The 18,082-nt window shown below is 43.3% G+C and overlaps 2 protein-coding genes across 5 annotated transcripts in view; both read right to left on the minus strand.

The window, feature by feature from the left end:
- Positions 1-2,948, minus strand: part of VPS8 (VPS8 subunit of CORVET complex) — a 72,282-nt gene extending 69,334 nt beyond the window's left edge. The window contains exon 1 of the mRNA XM_033516632.1: positions 414-2,948. The gene's annotated coding sequence lies outside the window, so the exon portion shown is untranslated. The remainder of the gene's footprint in view (positions 1-413) is intronic.
- A 1,556-nt stretch (positions 2,949-4,504) lies between these two features.
- Positions 4,505-18,082, minus strand: part of ARMC8 (armadillo repeat containing 8) — a 61,691-nt gene continuing 48,113 nt past the window's right edge. For 3 of the 4 annotated variants that reach the window (XM_015637318.3, XM_015637319.3, XM_015637316.3), the window contains 10 exons: positions 17,029-17,111; positions 16,660-16,741; positions 15,375-15,461; positions 14,222-14,314; positions 13,600-13,749; positions 11,851-11,946; positions 9,791-9,886; positions 9,264-9,336; positions 8,238-8,331; positions 4,507-6,997 (listed from right to left, as the gene is read on the minus strand). In XM_015637318.3, the coding sequence (XP_015492804.1) occupies positions 6,964-6,997; positions 8,238-8,331; positions 9,264-9,336; positions 9,791-9,886; positions 11,851-11,946; positions 13,600-13,749; positions 14,222-14,314; positions 15,375-15,461; positions 16,660-16,741; positions 17,029-17,111 (888 nt within the window). In that variant the 3' untranslated portion in view covers positions 4,507-6,963. Of the gene's footprint in view, positions 6,998-8,237; positions 8,332-9,263; positions 9,337-9,790; positions 9,887-11,850; positions 11,947-13,599; positions 13,750-14,221; positions 14,315-15,374; positions 15,462-16,659; positions 16,742-17,028; positions 17,112-18,082 lie in introns of all 4 variants that reach the window. The other variant, XM_015637315.3, reaches the window with a different exon arrangement.

Below are 18,082 nucleotides of genomic sequence, written 5' to 3' on the forward strand. Positions count from 1 at the left end.
CAAAATAACAAGCTAAGAATGATGTGGAGGAGTCCTAAACAGAAACATGAACATAGCTGGGACCTTGGAGGTAGCAGATTTCCCAGGGAAAACCACTGCACAGAAGTAGAGCACATGAGGTTTTCCCAAGAACTTTGGGAGTCAGGCCTGTTCCTTGTGCTGGGGATGGTCCTGTTCCAAGCAGTGTAGACAGGACCAGCACTGCCTGGATTGCATGATGACTGTCCCATATAAATGAAGAGGACTATAACCTCCTGCTGATCTCAACTCGGTTAGAATAGTTTTTTTCTTCCATTCAGTGTAAGGGGAATGGAGAGACTGACTAAACATCCTTAGCACTAATAATTCCTAAGAGTCCTGCTGTCCTTTTAACACAGAACAAGTGCAATTCAGTGTGCTGACCAAACCCTTACCAATGAGTCCTTTGAGACACAGCATTTCTTCCCAAAGCTCCTGGCTAGTAATGTTAATCTGTGTGGAAAATTGAAAAACACAGTAAAAGCCACAGTAGTTCATCAGGTACTATGCAGTTGCTGCAGACATACTGACAAATCCCTCCAGAGGGACACACTTGCCTGAAGAGGCATTACCTGAGCACTTGGGAAACTCCTGTGATTCTCTCACCTCTGCCCAGCTGATAGGGATGTCTCACAAGATCCAAGCAAAGGCAGACAGAAAGGGCAGTAGTATCCAGCCATGGGCAAGTCCTCCCCTGTTTAGTGGCACTACTGGAACAGTGGCTGCCTGGGGATCCCCAACTCAGTTTGCAGAGAGCAGTTCTGGGGATTGGCTGGGACCCCCAAACTGCGATCCCAGACCCAGAGCCCCCTGTCAGGATCTCCATCAGCCTGCCCAGCGTTCCAGTTAAACCACACCTCGTTCAGGCCCAGTCCTCACAGGGTTTATGAATACCTGATTCTCCAGCACCATTTTCTCACCTTGCCTGCACACAAACTCTTCTATTTGAGATATTTCAGCCTCAATAAACTAAACTAGTAAATACTCAGGTTCCATGATGTGTGGGCACTAGAGGGTGGTCTGAACCCAGCATATCCTTGCCTATTCGAATTCCCAGCTGTTACCTAAAGACTTCCAAAGCACATTGAACAAAGAACACAAAGTTCCAGGCTGGGAGGGGCCTTTGGAGTCCTTCAGCTAATCTCCTGCACAAAACTCAGTGTTAGATCAGCTTGCTCAGGGATTGACCATGTCAAGGATGCCCTAGACCATTCCATACACAGTACCACCCACCCTATTATCCTACATTCCCAATTCTGTTATTATAAAGGATATAATCCTTAGCATCTTCCCCATCTTACAGGACTTGACCTTCAGTATGTAGAAAAACATAGCAAGTTAAAATAAAAAAGACTTCTTGAGAAATTAAACTGGTTTTGTTCATCCTGAACAATGAAGATTCCTAATTCCTTCCTTAGTGGGTATTACCAACTCCAACTACATTTAGACTGCAGTGGAAGACAGTAAGTTGCACCAAGGCCAGGTATTTCACAATAATTAATACCAATGGACATCAAAGGGCTGCTAAAATCTCACAGCCAAGAATTCCAAGAGTGGAAACTCCAGTGCAAATGAAATGCCCTCTCACAGGTGTTCAGAGCTGTGTCACTGGGGGTCACACAGGGTAGCTTCTCCAGGGCCCTGTCTCACTCAGCAAACAGGGTTGTTCAGACATCTCATTTTATTTGCCTGTTCAGCACATGACCCCTAGCTTAGTTTTCTCAGGGAACACCTGCAGAACTACAAAATTTAATTATTCCTAGTGCTGGGACCACCCTCAGAGTGTTTCACAGAATCCTAATGAGTCTAAATGATTTATGATAGTATTTTGTGATAATGAATTCAGCCACAATTTCAACTGCTGGACTCAAGTACTACTGCACTCTTCAAGATGCTTTGCTAATTTTGATATCCTGAGGCTGCTTGGACTTGGCTTTTCTCTAATAAAACCAGACCCCTTCCAGGACATCCCCTCATGTTCAGCTTTCATGTGCAGATGTAAAAAATCACAGTTTTGCAGATGTAGACCCAGATTTCCCTTCACTGCCAAAGGGGCAGAGTCAAGTTCCCCATCCCACAGGAACACAGCAGCAACAGAAACTCTTCCTACCTTCATAAAGTGCCTGTTTCCTTGTTGCACATGTTCACATTTCCCAGTTTAAACAGTGAATAAACAAGATCATGAGCCCATAATCTCTTTGATTATTTCTCTCTCGTGAAGACTGAACTGCTCTTAAAATTTGAAGCAGACCTGCAGAACTCATTTTTGGTTTTCAATGTTTTTGCAACATAAACTCCTCTTAGAACCCCCCCTTCTCCCCATCCAGTAGTTATGAAGCATCATTAGGTCATCTATGCAGTGTTAACAGGAAAAAACCTCCTAGCTTCTCCACCGTTACAGCAATCTTTCTGAATGCATGACCTGATCAGAAATGTCCAGGAACTCTTGCCATCCAGGAGATGTGCCAGCCCCAGTTCTCCACTCCTAAACATCCTCTGAGCTATTACCTCACAAAACGGAGGCATTTTGGTCTCTGACAGCAGCCAAACCTGTGCTAGGCCCAAACAGCCCCTAACACAACCTGCAGCAGCCCCCTCTGCAGCCCACAGCCCTGCCTGGGGACACTGTGACCTGCCAGGTCCTCCCACACTTCCCACCTGCCTCCAGGAACACCTCTTCCCCTCAAGGATCTCGCAGTGGGGCTTTGCCAGCAATCTGAGATTCCCCAAGACCAGACTCCATCCTTAGCACTTTCTGAGAGTTTACAACATCTGCTGAAGGCCTGGCTACTACTGACCTGCAGCACTACCTCTTTTTTCTTTGCAGCCATCCTTCTGCAGGAACAGGGTCCCTTGAGCAGCTGTCCCAAGCACAAAGCACTACAGGTGGCTTCTAATCACCTGGATCCAAGTGCTGGCCAACCTGCACCACAGAGATATCTTTTTACCTGTTTCTGCTGCTCCAGCCCAGACACAGCACCCACAGCATCGCCTCGGCCCTGCTGCAGTGCCCCAAACCTGGACGCACCTTCGTTCCAAGAGCCGAGGTGCTGCTGCGGGGCCTTAGCTGCCGCTCCCTTCCAGGGCCTTGTGCAGCAGCTGGCAGGACCCCAAGGCTGCCATGGCAGCGCTGGCATCGCCAGGGCAGCGTCAGCCCAGCCCAGCCCCCACAGTCCCTTCCCTGTGTCCAGCGCCGGCTGCAGCCCGCAAGTTCAGCGCCATCTCCCCTGGGAGTCCTGGAGCAGCAGCTGCAGGTGGAGCCTTTCTGCCTCCTGTGCCTGCCCCATCTGCCTGGCACCTCCAGCCCAACTCACCCTCCACTCCAGTCTGCCCACCTCGCTCCTAAACTGGGGGCTCAAAGCAAGGCATGGGATCCAGGCGTGACCTCGCAGCACTGAGCAAGGGGGACCGCTCCCAAACAAAGCTCGTTCTGGGGAGGTTGTGGTTTTCTTTCCCTCCCTGCAGTGAGAGCAGTGCCAGTGCCCAGCACTCCTTTTAGGCAGGCTGCTGCTCCTACCCCATCCCTTCCCACACCAGAACACACCGGACTGCAGGGGCACACCCTGGAGCTGCTTCTTGTCACCCAGCACACGACACCTGCTGGCCTGGTGCTCCAGCTGCTCACCATCCTCCTGGTTGAGCATTCAGGTTTTCATACATCAATGCCCCCAGAATGTCTCTTTTTGAGGCAATTAGCCTGCAGAAAAGCCCTGATGATTTTGACTGCCACTGTAAGTTTGAAAACTGACAGCTCTTGTGCTCACATTTCAGGAGTACTGAAGAAAGCCCTTTTAAAGCAATTTTCTACTCTTCAAGAACCTAACCTCAGGCACCTCAATTATTCCTCTGCCTGCTGTGTCACTGCTTCAGCAGTTTTGTGGAGGCACAGCATCCACAGCAATGGGTAAACTCTGTAAAAATATTTTTTTTTTAAATACTAAATGCTTGTCTTTAGAATATCATGGCACAAGCTGCTTTACACAGGTTACTTGGCTTCTTTCACTACCACAACACAAATCTGTGACTGGAACAATAGCCACATTAAGTTTTATTCGATTTTCTGTGTGGGTAAGACAGTCCAAACGTGGAATGAAGCTGGTGGGGAGAGCCAAAGTCACCAGTGTCTGACAGCTGGTGTCCCAAATCCCCTGCTCAACTGTTCACTTTGTGGTATGTGTAACCTCTGAAAGGACTCCCATCACTAGACCCAGATATAAAGAGAGGACATACTTATCAACATCCATCAGGATGGCTTTTCAGCAGAGAAATGGCCTAAGAACAGCAGAAATCCTGGTGATTTGTAAGATGTCCAGACAAACTTTGCTTTGGTTCTGCAAGCAACCCTGGAATTCACAAGCTGCTGCTACCTCATTAAGCTGAGAAAGCTCTGGGTGACCAGGAAAGTCAGTCCCACTGTGAATCTCAGGCTGTAGAGAAGCTGGCAAAAAGAGCTCATATTTCTTCAGGAAGCTGAGAAAAACCTGTATGTTCTGGTAAAGTTCTTTTTATTTACAGTATTCTTCTTTTTGTACATACCTATAGCAACATCAAAAATTATTCACAAAGTTTAACTGAATGTAAAAATGTTCTCATCCAACAGTTTGTCCTCTCTATACCTGTGGAAAATGCCAACTGTTCTCATGCAGCAACAAGATTGTCTGAGCATTGGTTTTTAGTTTTTCTGGCAGAATTTTAGGAAACCTCAAAACTTGTACAGAGATACTTTTACTCACCTTTTTCCTTAACACCTGTAGGCACCAAAGTTCAATAGAATCAAACAGATTTACTTCCAGAAACGTGAGTTGGGGAAGGATAAGAAGATATACATAGGAACTCGAGCTCCTAAACACAGAGAGGAGTGCAAATGGAGCCGGGAGATGCCCACTGGACAGTTTTGCATTAACAATACCTGCCTCAGAACTTTTTTCTCAGTTCAAGCAAAAATATATTTGATTGAATTTTATAAACAAGACTTTGCTTCTGAGTACTGAGTTTTAACAAGTTCTCACATATTTTTACTTTCCATTTTGTTCAACCCCCAAAGTCCATCATGAAACATTTGCAGAAGGACATTAAAAAACTGCCAGTCACTTACTGCAATGCCTGGGGAAAAAGTGTCAGGTGCTCACTTTTATTTGTCTTTGAGAGTGGAAGAAGTTACATGAAATGCAGATATTCTCCTTTGCAACCAAGTGATAACAATTATCTGATATACAGCACATTCAAATTCCAGGCCAAACTGTGGTCACATTTTCTGACACAAAGAGTTACCTTGGAAAAAAGTAAGGCTGTCATCACAATTTGACCTTCTGATTAGAAATAAAGTATTTAGATAATTATCAAAATTGGTTAGCGAAGTTACAGACTTCTCCTCTTGCTGCAGCCTTCCTGAAGCTCAGTGTAAGAGAAGAAGGATTTGGTTTAAGACATTGGCTGCAAACTCTAGTGCCTGTTAGTGCTATGTAAATACAGTGTCTCGAGAGTCTGACTATGAGCTGTGGTCTAAACTGAAAGGAGACCTGGGCAGAGTCAGAATCCTGAACTGCTTGAGGAGACTGGGAAGCCACGGGGCTCTGCCATTCCAGCCTGACCTCACACAGTACCCTTCACTTGCATTTGTGTTTCCCCCTGCACACTTGCAGGCACCATTTCAGGAATATACAGACAGTCAGGGCTTCTGGATGCAGTCACAGCCCACCAATTATCCAGCAATCTAAATCCATGCATGTGTGTATAGCTGCATATATACAGAAAATCTGTAGCAACATTACTGAGCTATAAAACAAGACCGAAGCCCCAGTTTTTCCATCCCTTCCCCAACTTAATGCACCCAACTGATCATTTTTGGAAATAATTTGGAAGTCACTTAACTATTTGTGGAGAAAAAGGATGCAAAACAAAAGCAATTCCTTAATCCTGCTTGCCAGCTCCTTCTAGTCTCTGGAAGGTGTAACTTCTACAACACACTGCTCCGCTGATATCTGTGATCAGCAAATCCTTCTGACCATGAATAAGCCAATCCTTCAGCAATTAGCTGACCAAGTTCCTGGCTGGCAAAGCAAGAGCTTATTCCTGCTGATCTTGCAGCCACCTGCTCCTTTCTGAAAAGCATCAGTCATGCTAACCCTGAAGTATGAGCTTGTTTTCTAAAAATGTAAAGAAACCCAAACCCAATCCAGTTGGCCCATTCCATGGATCTGAGCATGTCATCCATACCAGGTGGCCTTGTATTGTGGCAAAGAACTCTTGGACCTTGTCAGTATAGAATGTGCTGCTTGGAATTTGGAGTCTATTGTCTCCCTCTATTTTTCTCTTTAAAAAGGAAGTATAATGTAAGTTAAGCTGAAGTTCAGAAATGCATATATTTTACTTAAAAACATTCATCTGTTCAAAATTCAAAATAAACTTTATGGGATACAACAGTTTGGTTTGTTTTTTTTTAAATAACCTTTCATTCAAACGGTATATAATTCAAAGTATTCGTACAGCAAACAATGGTTAACCCTTGAAAACCTGTAGAAAAAGATTTTCACACAAAAAAAAGGAAAACCAAAAGTGAGGTCTCATACCCACACACTCAGCCCGGCACACGCACGCACTCGAGCACCCACGCACCCACACAAGGCTGCAGCAAAAGCAGAGAATTGGAGGCCCAAAAGGAAAACGATGACTGATTGTTCTATCTGAGAGTCCAGGTAGCTCAGGAAAAAAAACCTCAAAAAACCAAAACAACCCCCCCAGAGTCCTCTGAGTAAAGAAACTACCTCAAGAAAATTCTCAAGTGCACTGGAGACCTGATCATGTGAACTGTTTCTGCAAAGCAGCTCCCTGCACCTGAGAAAAATGCAGCCCAAGGTGACTTGTGCAAATATAAGGAGTCAGGAGTATCTCCTGCTATTCCTTAAGTAGACATGAGGGGTGTCCATAGATTCAATTAGTCTTTGATCATGCAAGGTACTGCTGGAGTGCTGTCTTCGCCCTGCAAGAAAGAACAACCCATTAATTACAGGAGTCTGGCTTCACCAGCAGCAGCTTCATGGGCAGGCTCAGAGTGTGTCAGCAGACTGGGAGGGAGGATGGCTGAAGAAAAGGTTCCCTCACTTTGGAAGGATCTGGCCCGTGGTGCAGAAATGCTCTGGGTGGGCTGTAACTGTTAAAGAATCCACCTGGCATCCAAGGATAACCTGACCTAGCCAATAACACTGGATGTGGGGCTCGGGATGTGTGTTATATATACCTTCCAAAATCTTCCAAAGAGCAGTCCCTGAAGAGCAATTGCTTTCTATAATACAGGTGTACTGTGAAAAGCAGGTCTTTGAGTTGAGAAATCAAGGAGTGTCAACTCAAAATACACTAAAGGCATACTAGTCCTGTTAGGAATCCTGTAGGAGTGCTGGCCTCACCAAAACCTTACAGTGAGGTGAGAGGAGGAGCCAGTCTAATGCAATTTATGTAATCTTAATATTGCACAACATTTTTGTTAAAACAAAAACCCCTCTTACCAGTCTGGGGTTACAGTTCCATTATCACATGGGTTAATTCTGAGTTTCCTCCCACCTGAAGTGAGATGTTTTGCTCTTCCTTTGTCCCCCACAGCTCCCAACCTGCTATCATGACCTTAACAGACTTTTCCAGGACCTGATACAACTCATCAACACACAAGAAGATTATTTATTTCTTTCTTCCCAGCTTCCTGCCGTGATCACAAGCCATAATAGCTCAAGGAGGGAGCTGGTGTGGCAGAGGTAGGACATCGAAATGTTTCTGATTATCATTTTCAATGCTAATACTCTGGCATAGATTTTAAGATGAGAAGCCCTAACTTTACTACAAAGATGTCTAAGAACACTAGAACATCTTTCATAAAACCAAGAATACTGAATTTAATGCATTTTAAAAACAACTGCACTGTTTTGAGTTCTGTGGTCTATTGTGTGATATCTTTCAAAGATCAGATTTTCTCCTTTACTTCATGAAAGAAATATGGGCTGTTGCTAACTGTAGGTGGGATTAATTGCAAAAGGTTAACATAAAACCCCAGAAATTGTCAGTAACTGTTTCAGTTTTACATGTGTTTGGGAAGCAGCCAGATGATCTGTGTGGATACTAACACAGGTAACAGCACAGGTGTGTGCGAAGTTACTGTTGGGCTTAATTAGTTTAAAATAATTTAATTGTGATTAACAACTGTGGTGATCCTGTATTATCTTCATACTCACTTGTCACACAGATTTGGATCTGAGGACTGACTCAGTTTATGTAGAATATCTACTATTCCCATGTCTCGGAGTTTGTCTTGGCGCTCCTGTGAACCTGCAAGAACAACAAATCACATTGTTGGGAGTGGCACCAGCCCAAGTGTCTCCAGGAGAACAGAGAGGGGTGGGACAGAAACCAACTAAAGTGGGGGTAAGGAGCAATGTCCAGCTAGAGCACAGCTATGGAAACACTCCCTCAGCTCTGCCTGCTTCCTCAGAGAGCTCCAGCTTCTTTTGCTGTGCTCTGTGTCCACATGTTTGGAGCCAAGAACATCTTGAAGGCAAAAACCTTTATTCTAAGGTATCCTGCTTCAGCTGTTTTATTCTTGTCTCTGTGATTTCACGGGATTTGGACACAGAGAACACTCCCCTGGAAGTGTTTCTGAGCCTGTCTTCTGCCCTCTCCTCACCATACCTCCCTGAGCAGCACCATCCTTCAGCCCCCTCCTGGTAACCTCCCACTCTCCCAGGCCATGATTTCTCACCAAGTGCGTTACCTGTTGCTCCCAGTTCCACCCACAAGTCCTTTAGCTGGTTTCAGCCCAAGCCACTCAAGCCATCCATACTGTGGAAAATTTCTTTGCCAGAAAACCCCTTCTAATCCACTTATTCTCTTCAGTGAACATGGTACCTCCAAAAATGAATTTCTACAGCTCCTTTAAGAACAGGAAGCTCGTAAAAGAATGCTCTTTCACTTCAATTATTTTGAGGCTTCACAGAAATGCTACAGGTGAAAACCTTCCACTGTGTCTCTCCAGCTCCTGTTTCTTGTCACTGTGTCCTTGTGTCTTCCCCCTGAAAGCTCTCTGCATCCTCCTCAGTGTCTCCTGACCACACCCAAGTATTCCATACTACACCTATAATGACGTTTTCCCTTACACTTTGGATCCCACTGCACTGTGCACTGCAAATTTTGATTACTATGCACCAAAAGCTTTTTCATAGGGATAGTAACATGTCTGTGCATTAATAAGGAGGGTTTCTTACCTTCCTCTTCATTCCATATGAGATTAGATATACAGAACATGGCAGCAAGCTGTAGTTTAGCATTTGAATGACTCTAAATACAGAAAAATAGAACTCAAGTTTAGAAGAAGAAATTCAGAAATTCACAAGACTTATATTTTGCCATTCATCATGTAATAAGCAAAGCTGAGACTAATTCTTATCTACAACTTCTCTCAAAGATATGGCCTTAATACAACGCACTTGAGTGGTCAATCACTTCCTTCCAAATGTTTACTGACCTCTCCAAGATATGACTTTTCTAAGCTCATGAAATGTTTTCTATGTAGATGACATCACTGTAATGTTTTTTATGGGAAATAATCCCTGGATTTTCCTTTTAGTCAGTTCCTCTGTACACCTCTGCTATACAGAACTGCACTTACACCCCACTGGTTATATGGAAATTAAATGCATGATAGTGAGTAATTCACAAAATCCTAAAGCACTTTCCTCTTTTCATTCCTGCAAAAGACCAACACAATTCCTTTAAGAGAAATCCCCCCTACCATGTAGTATTTGATTTTCTGCAGGATGTCATCATTGGTCATAATCAATTCTTTTGCTGTCGTGCCATCTGCTATATTGGCAAGGATACACAATGTCTGAAAGAGAGAAAAACTGGGAAGTTATTTGGCACCAGATCACATCCCATGACAGCTTCCCTGACAGCTCTGAACTTGGGACAAACAATTCCTTTAATTAGTTTTAATATCTTTAATCTGGAGTTTCCAGCTTGCTCACATCTAGGGCCAATGCCAAGGAGTTACCAGCTGTGGGGAGCAGCCCTGGCCAAAAACATTCATCACCATTTTAAAATGAAGAGCAGCACTCATTAATTCATTGCAAGGAAATACATTTAAAGTCTGTTATGGAAATCTGTAACATATAGAAAAGAATACATGTCCTGGAATATAGAACAGCCTGTTCTGTAGCAGTGGCTGGGGGGAAAGGAAAAACAGCAAACCCCAACCATTTCCACCTTGTTCTTCAGGCCAGGAAAAGGAGAGACAGAGGCCTTTCTGCTGATCTAGCAGAGGAGTAATTTGTTTTCAACAAGTCTAATCACAATCCCAGCTGTCACCTGCAGAGGTAACTCCAGCTACTTCTGCAGGTGGTTATTTCTTGCAAATTAGAGGAGCCATCGCACAGGATGCCCTTGAAGCACCCTGGCCCATGTTGGCACTACCTGCACAGACCTTTGATTGGCACAGCCCCTTCCCTGGCTCTCAGGGGCACCAGCAGATGTTTCACAAGCTCTTTCCCAAAGAGCTCTGGAAGAACTTGACCATGTTTTCTGGACAGGCTGGGAGGACACTGGAGGATGATCAGCACTTGTATGGTGCTTGTGTCTAAGCTGCACTGTGCTGTGTCAGCAGCTGCAGAGACTAATTACTTCCAAGCTGCTAATTACATCCTGATGAGGCTGGCAGTGACAGAGACAAGCACTGTCCTGCTGCAAGCAGGGGTTCTGGTGTGCAGACAGGTAGTACTGGATCTTGAAATAAGAGCCATCTACACCACAGGGACAAGGAAATGCTCAGTGGACATAGGCCTCAAATTCCAAAGACCATATTCGGTCCCAGCCCTTTTCCAGAGTATTTCCCAGGTATGCTGGTTCTCCTGCAAAGTAATTGGGATAGGCATGGCAAGGCAAATAACCTATGGCAATAAAGGCCATTCCTGTCACCACAGCTTTATCAGGAAGACCTATTTAGAAAGACAAACATGGTTAGTTCTCATCTGTATCAGAGCCATGGTGTGACTAAACTTGCTAGCATGAGTCTTTGGGGATTTTTTTTACTAATTTTATACTTAAATCACCAAAGGAGGCCTGTTGGTCTTCAGCCTGTTCAGGGATTTAGACTAGCTCGACTCCTACACTCATTTCCCAGGCTGTTTGCTACCCATATCAACCTAAGCCAAAGCAATCCTCTGGCATCTCCCACAGCTCCTTGCTCCCCCCATCCTTCCCCACTACACACCCCGTACGAGGAACACAGTTCTCCCACTACCCATCTTGTCTGGCATGAGAGTTATCCAGCCAAATCCTGCCCACCTATCCTCTAACTGCTGCTTTAGCACCCCCACAGCAGCTGTCTCTGTACACTGGTTCCAGGATGCCATTCCCTGCTGGCCATCTCCTCTTTCCCTCTGCCTTTCCTCTTGCAGATTGCTTTTCTTAAGTTTTAACTCGTCAGGCCAGGTCCCTCCCCACTTTTTTCTGGGCTCCACCAGGATGCTCTTTCCCCAGCTAGTGCTTCTCTTCTATTCCTACTAATCCTGTCCTGCCATGCAATGGCCCGTTTAATTCTTCTGCTCTCAGATACCTCCTCTATGCCAAGCCTACATTTGCGAAACCAATCTGAATTCAGTTCAAACAATTATATAACAATCCATTAGAAAGAAAAGCATTCTTGTAGATGCTCAAGTTATTCATCTGACAGATCTCAGTAAAATATTCACAGTACATCATAATCCCAAACAAAAATGACATGTTGTGAACAGTAAGCATTTTTTGCTCTCTTGTATTTTATTGTGCCAAGACAACACAAAACAGAAAAGATACCTGCTCTTTGACTTCTATATTGTGCTCCCCTTCCAGAATGAGGGTCACTGCTTGCATGATTTGCTTCCCATGAGTGCTCATTATATGGTCTATGTGCTGCCAAAGCAAGGATGAAATATATTTAGTGCAATTCCCCGGACAAGGAAGGTGCATTCCCACTTGAATCACTCCAAGTGAGGAGCAGCAACACTGCACACAGAGCACTGCTCCCAGTTAGCTCTCCCAAACCAAGAATTTATCACAGCAGAAACACTTCGGAACATTCTTCTTCATGTGGAGCCTGCTTTTGTCTGAGAGAGCATTGTATGGGCCCTGGTGGTGCTTTCCCTGTCACCTGGAGAGGAGACACTGCTGTCCCAGTAGCCAGGCTGAGGACTGAACCCTGCTGACCCAGGCTCTAAATGGGTGGTGCTGCAGCTGGAAACAACCACTTCTCTTCTGATAACCAAGGGGTAATATCAGAGATGGGTCAGAAAACTGATGTTTCTTCTCTGGTATTTGCTACTCTTGCAGGGATACTGTGCCCAGGTCCAGTAGCCACCTTTCCAAAGCCTTGGTTATTGTCTGGGAAAACTGCCCTAAGTTGACAGGGTCACAGCTCAAAGGTCACTTGGTGACAGACTATGAACACCTACACTAGAATAAAAGAAAGAAGATGAAACAAAATCTACTGGATTAACTATACCAAACCTTAGGAGTGGCAGCAAACGGGCACCAGAGATGACCAGCTCATGGCACACTAAAATTCTTTAAGACCTCAGGGATTCTTGAAGGACTTCTTAAAATTGCTAAAAATGGGTTTTGATTAGAAAGCTGCTGAATGAGTTACTTTGAAGTGAGTTTTGGGTAGAGGTTGAAAATGGCTGGTTCTGCCTCTAAAACCTACCACAGGAAGCAGTAAGGCTGGCCCTTAGCTACAGATGGAGAACACCTTAAGTGACAGTGAGAATTGTCAGGGTGAATTCAATGAAAGAAAGGCTATTAAGTGTCTTCACATTAAGACAGAGCTAATTTTCTATGAAGGTTGTTGAGACTCAATGAGTAAAAATATGAGAAGATTTTTTTACAGTGACCTTTTTCTGGTAGAAACACAATATCTGATAAATGGACAGGAGAGGCTTCATGGGTTTTTTCCCCTCAAAAATGTTGGCTTGCCAAATGTTTGCTGCATGTTTTCCCTCTGTTCTTCACAGGGGATTACCCCTTTCTTTTCCTCCATGAATATCTTTCTCCCTGTCAAAAACAACTCCCAGGCTTACATTTTCCAACCATTTTATTTCAGGGTGCAAAATGAATGTCTGCATTTTGTAAAGGAACAGTCCCACAGCCAAATTCACAAAGACAGTACTGTCTGTGTAGATTGATAAGAACAGAAGTATTTCAAGTGCCAAGGAAGAAGAAAGACAGGTATCTCTAAGATCTGAACCTTCCCCTACACTGACTCAACGGTGCAACCCTCAGTGTTGTTGTGTACAAGTTTCACAGAGAAACTATGAAAATAATGTTGCTAAAAGCTAAATGCAATGCAACTGAACATTAAATGAAAATGTCTAGCTCTGATAATAATTACAATGTTTCCATGGATGCAGAGGATTCTTTCCAATACTTTCTCATACTGATTTGCACGTTTGCTTACAGATATTTGAATAAATCCAAATGGTGTTAAAACAGGAAAATGTCTTGCACAGAAGCACTGGCTTGGCTGTTGTTTGGTCGGCTTTCAGAAGGTCTGTTTGCAGCTCTACTTACTGGGCGAGTGGAGAGAAGATTCCTGAGCAGTCCCAAAGTTTTCATCAGAACATTTACATCGGAATCAGAAAGCAACTGAAACAACTGCTCCGTGCTCAGACCTCGCAGGATGTCTGACTTGATCTTCTGTTCTGCTTGAAATGCCATATTCTGAAACAGACATGCTTAAATTGATTTTTTTTTTACCTGAACACCTGAGCTTCCACTCTGTTAGTAGACTATTCCCTTCAAGAATACATCCTTCCTAAATGAATCTTGAAAAAAGGCTGTAATTTATGAGCAACTGCTACACAGTCAATTCAATTTCCACATTGCCTTACAGCTAACCTGGTTATTACCTGCTTTTATTTACCCCTGGCATGCTACTGACACTACTTAACAGCTTCCCTGAATAATCCTGGCAACAAAATTAGTACCAGAACTGAAGAATTTATTTTACTTTATGGATTAATGGATGAAGTATTCCAGGCTGATGATGTTTTGCTTCTGCAGTTTGGTGAAACGACAAGCCAGATTTCAATTATGTAATTTTTAATAACAACTGACAAGTTCTACAAGATATGTTCACAAACCTTTTTAAGGATCAGTGACAAGTGGGATTTCATTGGGGTGTCCTACTCACCATTAAAGCCCAAATGCCGTTCACTCGCAAGGCAAGATTTTCACTCTGGGTTAAACTACATAGAAGTTCTATGGCTCCTGATTCTAAAATAGGCTGAAAGAAGGAGGGAAAAACAGATCTTTACAACACTACTTAGACTAACTGCATATATGAAAATTATGTAGAAGAAAAGGGTAAAATGCAAAAAAATATCAGATGCTTTATAGAGGCTTTCAAATCTAGTACTTCTAAATATTCCTTCCCCTTACAAAATCAATTTTCTTTTGGCAATGATGTTTTTGACATGAAACAAATATCCTGACAGAAAATCCAGTATTTCACTCAAATTTGAAGTAGAAACACTGAAAAAAACCAACTCCTCACCAAAACCCCAAATTATGAAAACCAACCAAACAAAAAACACACACAAAAAAAAAAACCCACTAAACCAAACTATCAAAAACCCACAAACAAAAAAAAAAAAACCCAAAACCCCCAACCAACAAAAAAGCCCCATGGCCAGTGAACTGTGCTTGGCATTATTTCTGTTAATTTTCTGTCTCACAGATATAATCGAAACCACCAAGACCAACTGAAAATTTGGAAATCCAAAGTGCCCAGCAGGTTCCCACATATAGCACAATCTTGCAAATATTTTCTGTAATTAAAAAAGTATTGTAGACTTGGGGAGTTGTTGCACTGCTGTGCAGTGTTGATCTGTGTGTACAATCTGTATGAAATACAGACTCTGCAGAACCAGATATCCTGTACTGTTCATCTGAGAACAATAAAACCACAAGACTCAGCTATACTAGCATTTTCAGCATTACAGTAGCAGTAATTCTCTAAGACAATGGATCACATTGCAAATTATCAGTGTGTTTTCTTCTTGTTTATGATCTTTTTAGATAACTGTCTTTTACAAGTAAAAAGGAAATGACAAAACTTCACGTCTACGTCTTTTGTTTAGAGACCAAAGTAACTGTCACAGCACTGTAAGCAGATGGTTTTTTTTTTTGTTCCCAAGCTATCAGTGGCACAGGCTCTGTAACATCACAGCTCCTTAACATGTCACAAGCAATGGCTGCCAATTAACACACCTTTATGCTAACTGAACCATGGTGTAATCTCACTTTAGCCCATCCCCTTTCCCTGCTGCTGGCTATGTACTCACCTCCTTGCTTGGAGAGAATTCCAGAAGAAGATTGCATAGCGTGGAAGATGCTACTACAAGAATTTCATTTGGAGCATTCTGTAAAACCTACAGTCACAGAGGGGAGAAAAAGGAATTCTGTTAGTAGGATAACGAAGAGACCACTAAAATGGAATATCTGAAATTATGCTGTAGCTGGATATTCCAGGCTTCAGAAGGTGCTTTGATGCTAATAGTACAGACCCAGACAATGATACACATCACAGGGCAAGCTGGAGCAATGCATTATTTCACAGAAGTCAGATTTGAGAGCTTTCAGTCCAATTTAGCAGAAATCAGTGGGGACAAGCCCTGCTCTGCAGAGGATACATATGCAGAGGAAGCTCCAAGAGGAGCCTCTTCAACCCCTCTGTACCTCATGCTAAGCACAACACAGCAAATTCCTAAGGAGCATCCTCTCAGAGGAGAACAGTCTGAGACAAGTCATAGTCCCTTATCTCTGCCTGGATCTCCAGCAGCACCAAAACGCCAATTCCTAAACCAAACATGTTCCTCCCTTGCTCCCTACTGCCAACAACTCTTGCTGTGCTCTGGCCATTCCACTTCTGAACAGTCAAGTCAAACTCACTTTAGGAGATTCCTATGGGTGTCAATACTGCCCAAGCCAGCAGACTTGGTCTATTCTGCATTTTCAAGATCTATAAGATGTTGAAACTGATAAACTGGTTTATTTATCTGCATTTATGACAGTGACATTACAGGATGAGTGATGACATATATCCCAAACACTTTAATCTCACTTAATCTTGTGGAAAATTGCACTATATGATAATGTGTCTTTTTAAAGGTCTTTCTGAGCTCTTTGGTTTCAGCTATAGAATCTGCAATGAGATGCAAGAGGCAGAGAATTACAGGAAAAAATACAGATCTAAATTCTCTTGCAGGGGTCACAGACCTATCAGCCATCTAGTCTGAGTCTGAAATTAAGGGACATCTGGTGCTTGTAGTGTCCTGTATGAGCACTGAGAATAATTTAGCTTCACTCACTGATGACAAAAACCCTCCCAAAAACAACCATGAAAAAAAAGAAACAAAAGGCCAACTAAAAACCAAGCATGAATCACACGTTTGCTGATGTTGGCTTTTGTTGACTTACAACTCTCTTAAGAGAAGGCCACGGGATTTTGATTTCTAGGTAATTTTTATCATGATTCTACAGCAAGGCATGCCAACTGAACAGATACCCTGTGCTCCTTGAATGGACCAGAACACTCCAGGCACTGAGACCTGACTGCTCCTCACTTACCTTCATTAAAGGCTTCCATACAGCATGATCCTGAAAACTTGTCCTGAGCTGCTGGACAGAACGGGACAAACTGTGCAAACATCTGGAATGGAAGAGAAATTTTCCCTGTGAGACATGTACACCCACATGGACACTGCTGAACACACTCTGCTGCTCCACAAGGATTACCGAGCTGGGAGACAGGCAAGGAGAAGCCTGGGAACGGCCAAGAGAAAACCCCACACCAGCCCAGGATAACTGCCCCTCTCCCCCAGGAGGGTTCCCAACAGTAGAACTGAGTTCAGAGCAGCTCTCAGACAGTCAGCAGGAGCTGTCCCAGGTGTAGCACAGACTGTGACAGAGGTTCTGCATGGATGAGGACAGGCTCACCTGACTGCAGCCAAGCGCACCTTGATGCTGGACTCAGACAGGCCGTTAACGATACGGTCCATCATGTTCTCGGTCTCAATGATCTGGGCCAAAGAACTCAGGTCAGTGCACAACTCAACAGCATTCATGGCTTGCTGGGTTTTTGGCTACAGTATTTTGAATGTTACATATAAAAACTGCAGCTAAAACCAGCACACCAAACTCTCTTGCCAGATTAAGTGCAAAGCTTTGTGTATCTACAGACAATTCAGAAATAAAAAAATCTGCATTCTCTGTTCCACTGTGGCTTTTGATCATCAAGGAACAAGAAAGGTGATTTTTATATATACGAATCTTCTATCTATACACACATATATACGTAGATTACCCTTAAATGTCATACTAAAATGAAAGTGAGCATGTGTGAGTGCACACAACATATACAAACTACAGATCAGGCTGTAGAGCTGCGTGGATAGAAAATATCCAGTGGCTCATCTGCCATACTTAGACAAGGCCAGCACAAACACTTAAGACCAGTATAAAAGGAAGTTAATACCTGGATGAATGATGGATTTTGCATAATAAATCTACTTTGGCATGTACACACCCACTGCTTATTAAAAGCTGTGTAAAAGAAGGATCCTCACTATTAACTAAAGCAACAAAAGAGGAGTTTATGAGGTTGAATTTTGGAGATCCTGAGTGGCTCCCCACTGATAAATCCTCCTGATGTTATCTTTGCACCCCATGTTTTTCTGCCCCCTTCCTTCTGCTTTTCCCCTTTAACCAGCAAATATACTCAGAAAACATTCCTGCCTTCTAAACTTGCTACATGACACTGAAAATCCATGATTAATTAAAAAACAAATGCTCCTTTTAATCATCCATTTATTAAGTTCCCTCCACTTTCCACACATTAATTTTTAACTATGTGAGTGTTCCAAGCAACCAATCTCTTTGCTGTAATGTTTAAATCACCAACTGCTTTGTTATGACAGTGCAAGGCCCCTTGGTCACTTGAGAATCAGGAAACAAATTCTGACTTTGTTTCCCAACATGAGCAGACTTTCCA

This window comes from Parus major, chromosome 9, assembly GCF_001522545.3.
Source record: "Parus major isolate Abel chromosome 9, Parus_major1.1, whole genome shotgun sequence".
Taxonomy (NCBI): Eukaryota; Metazoa; Chordata; class Aves; order Passeriformes; family Paridae; genus Parus; species Parus major.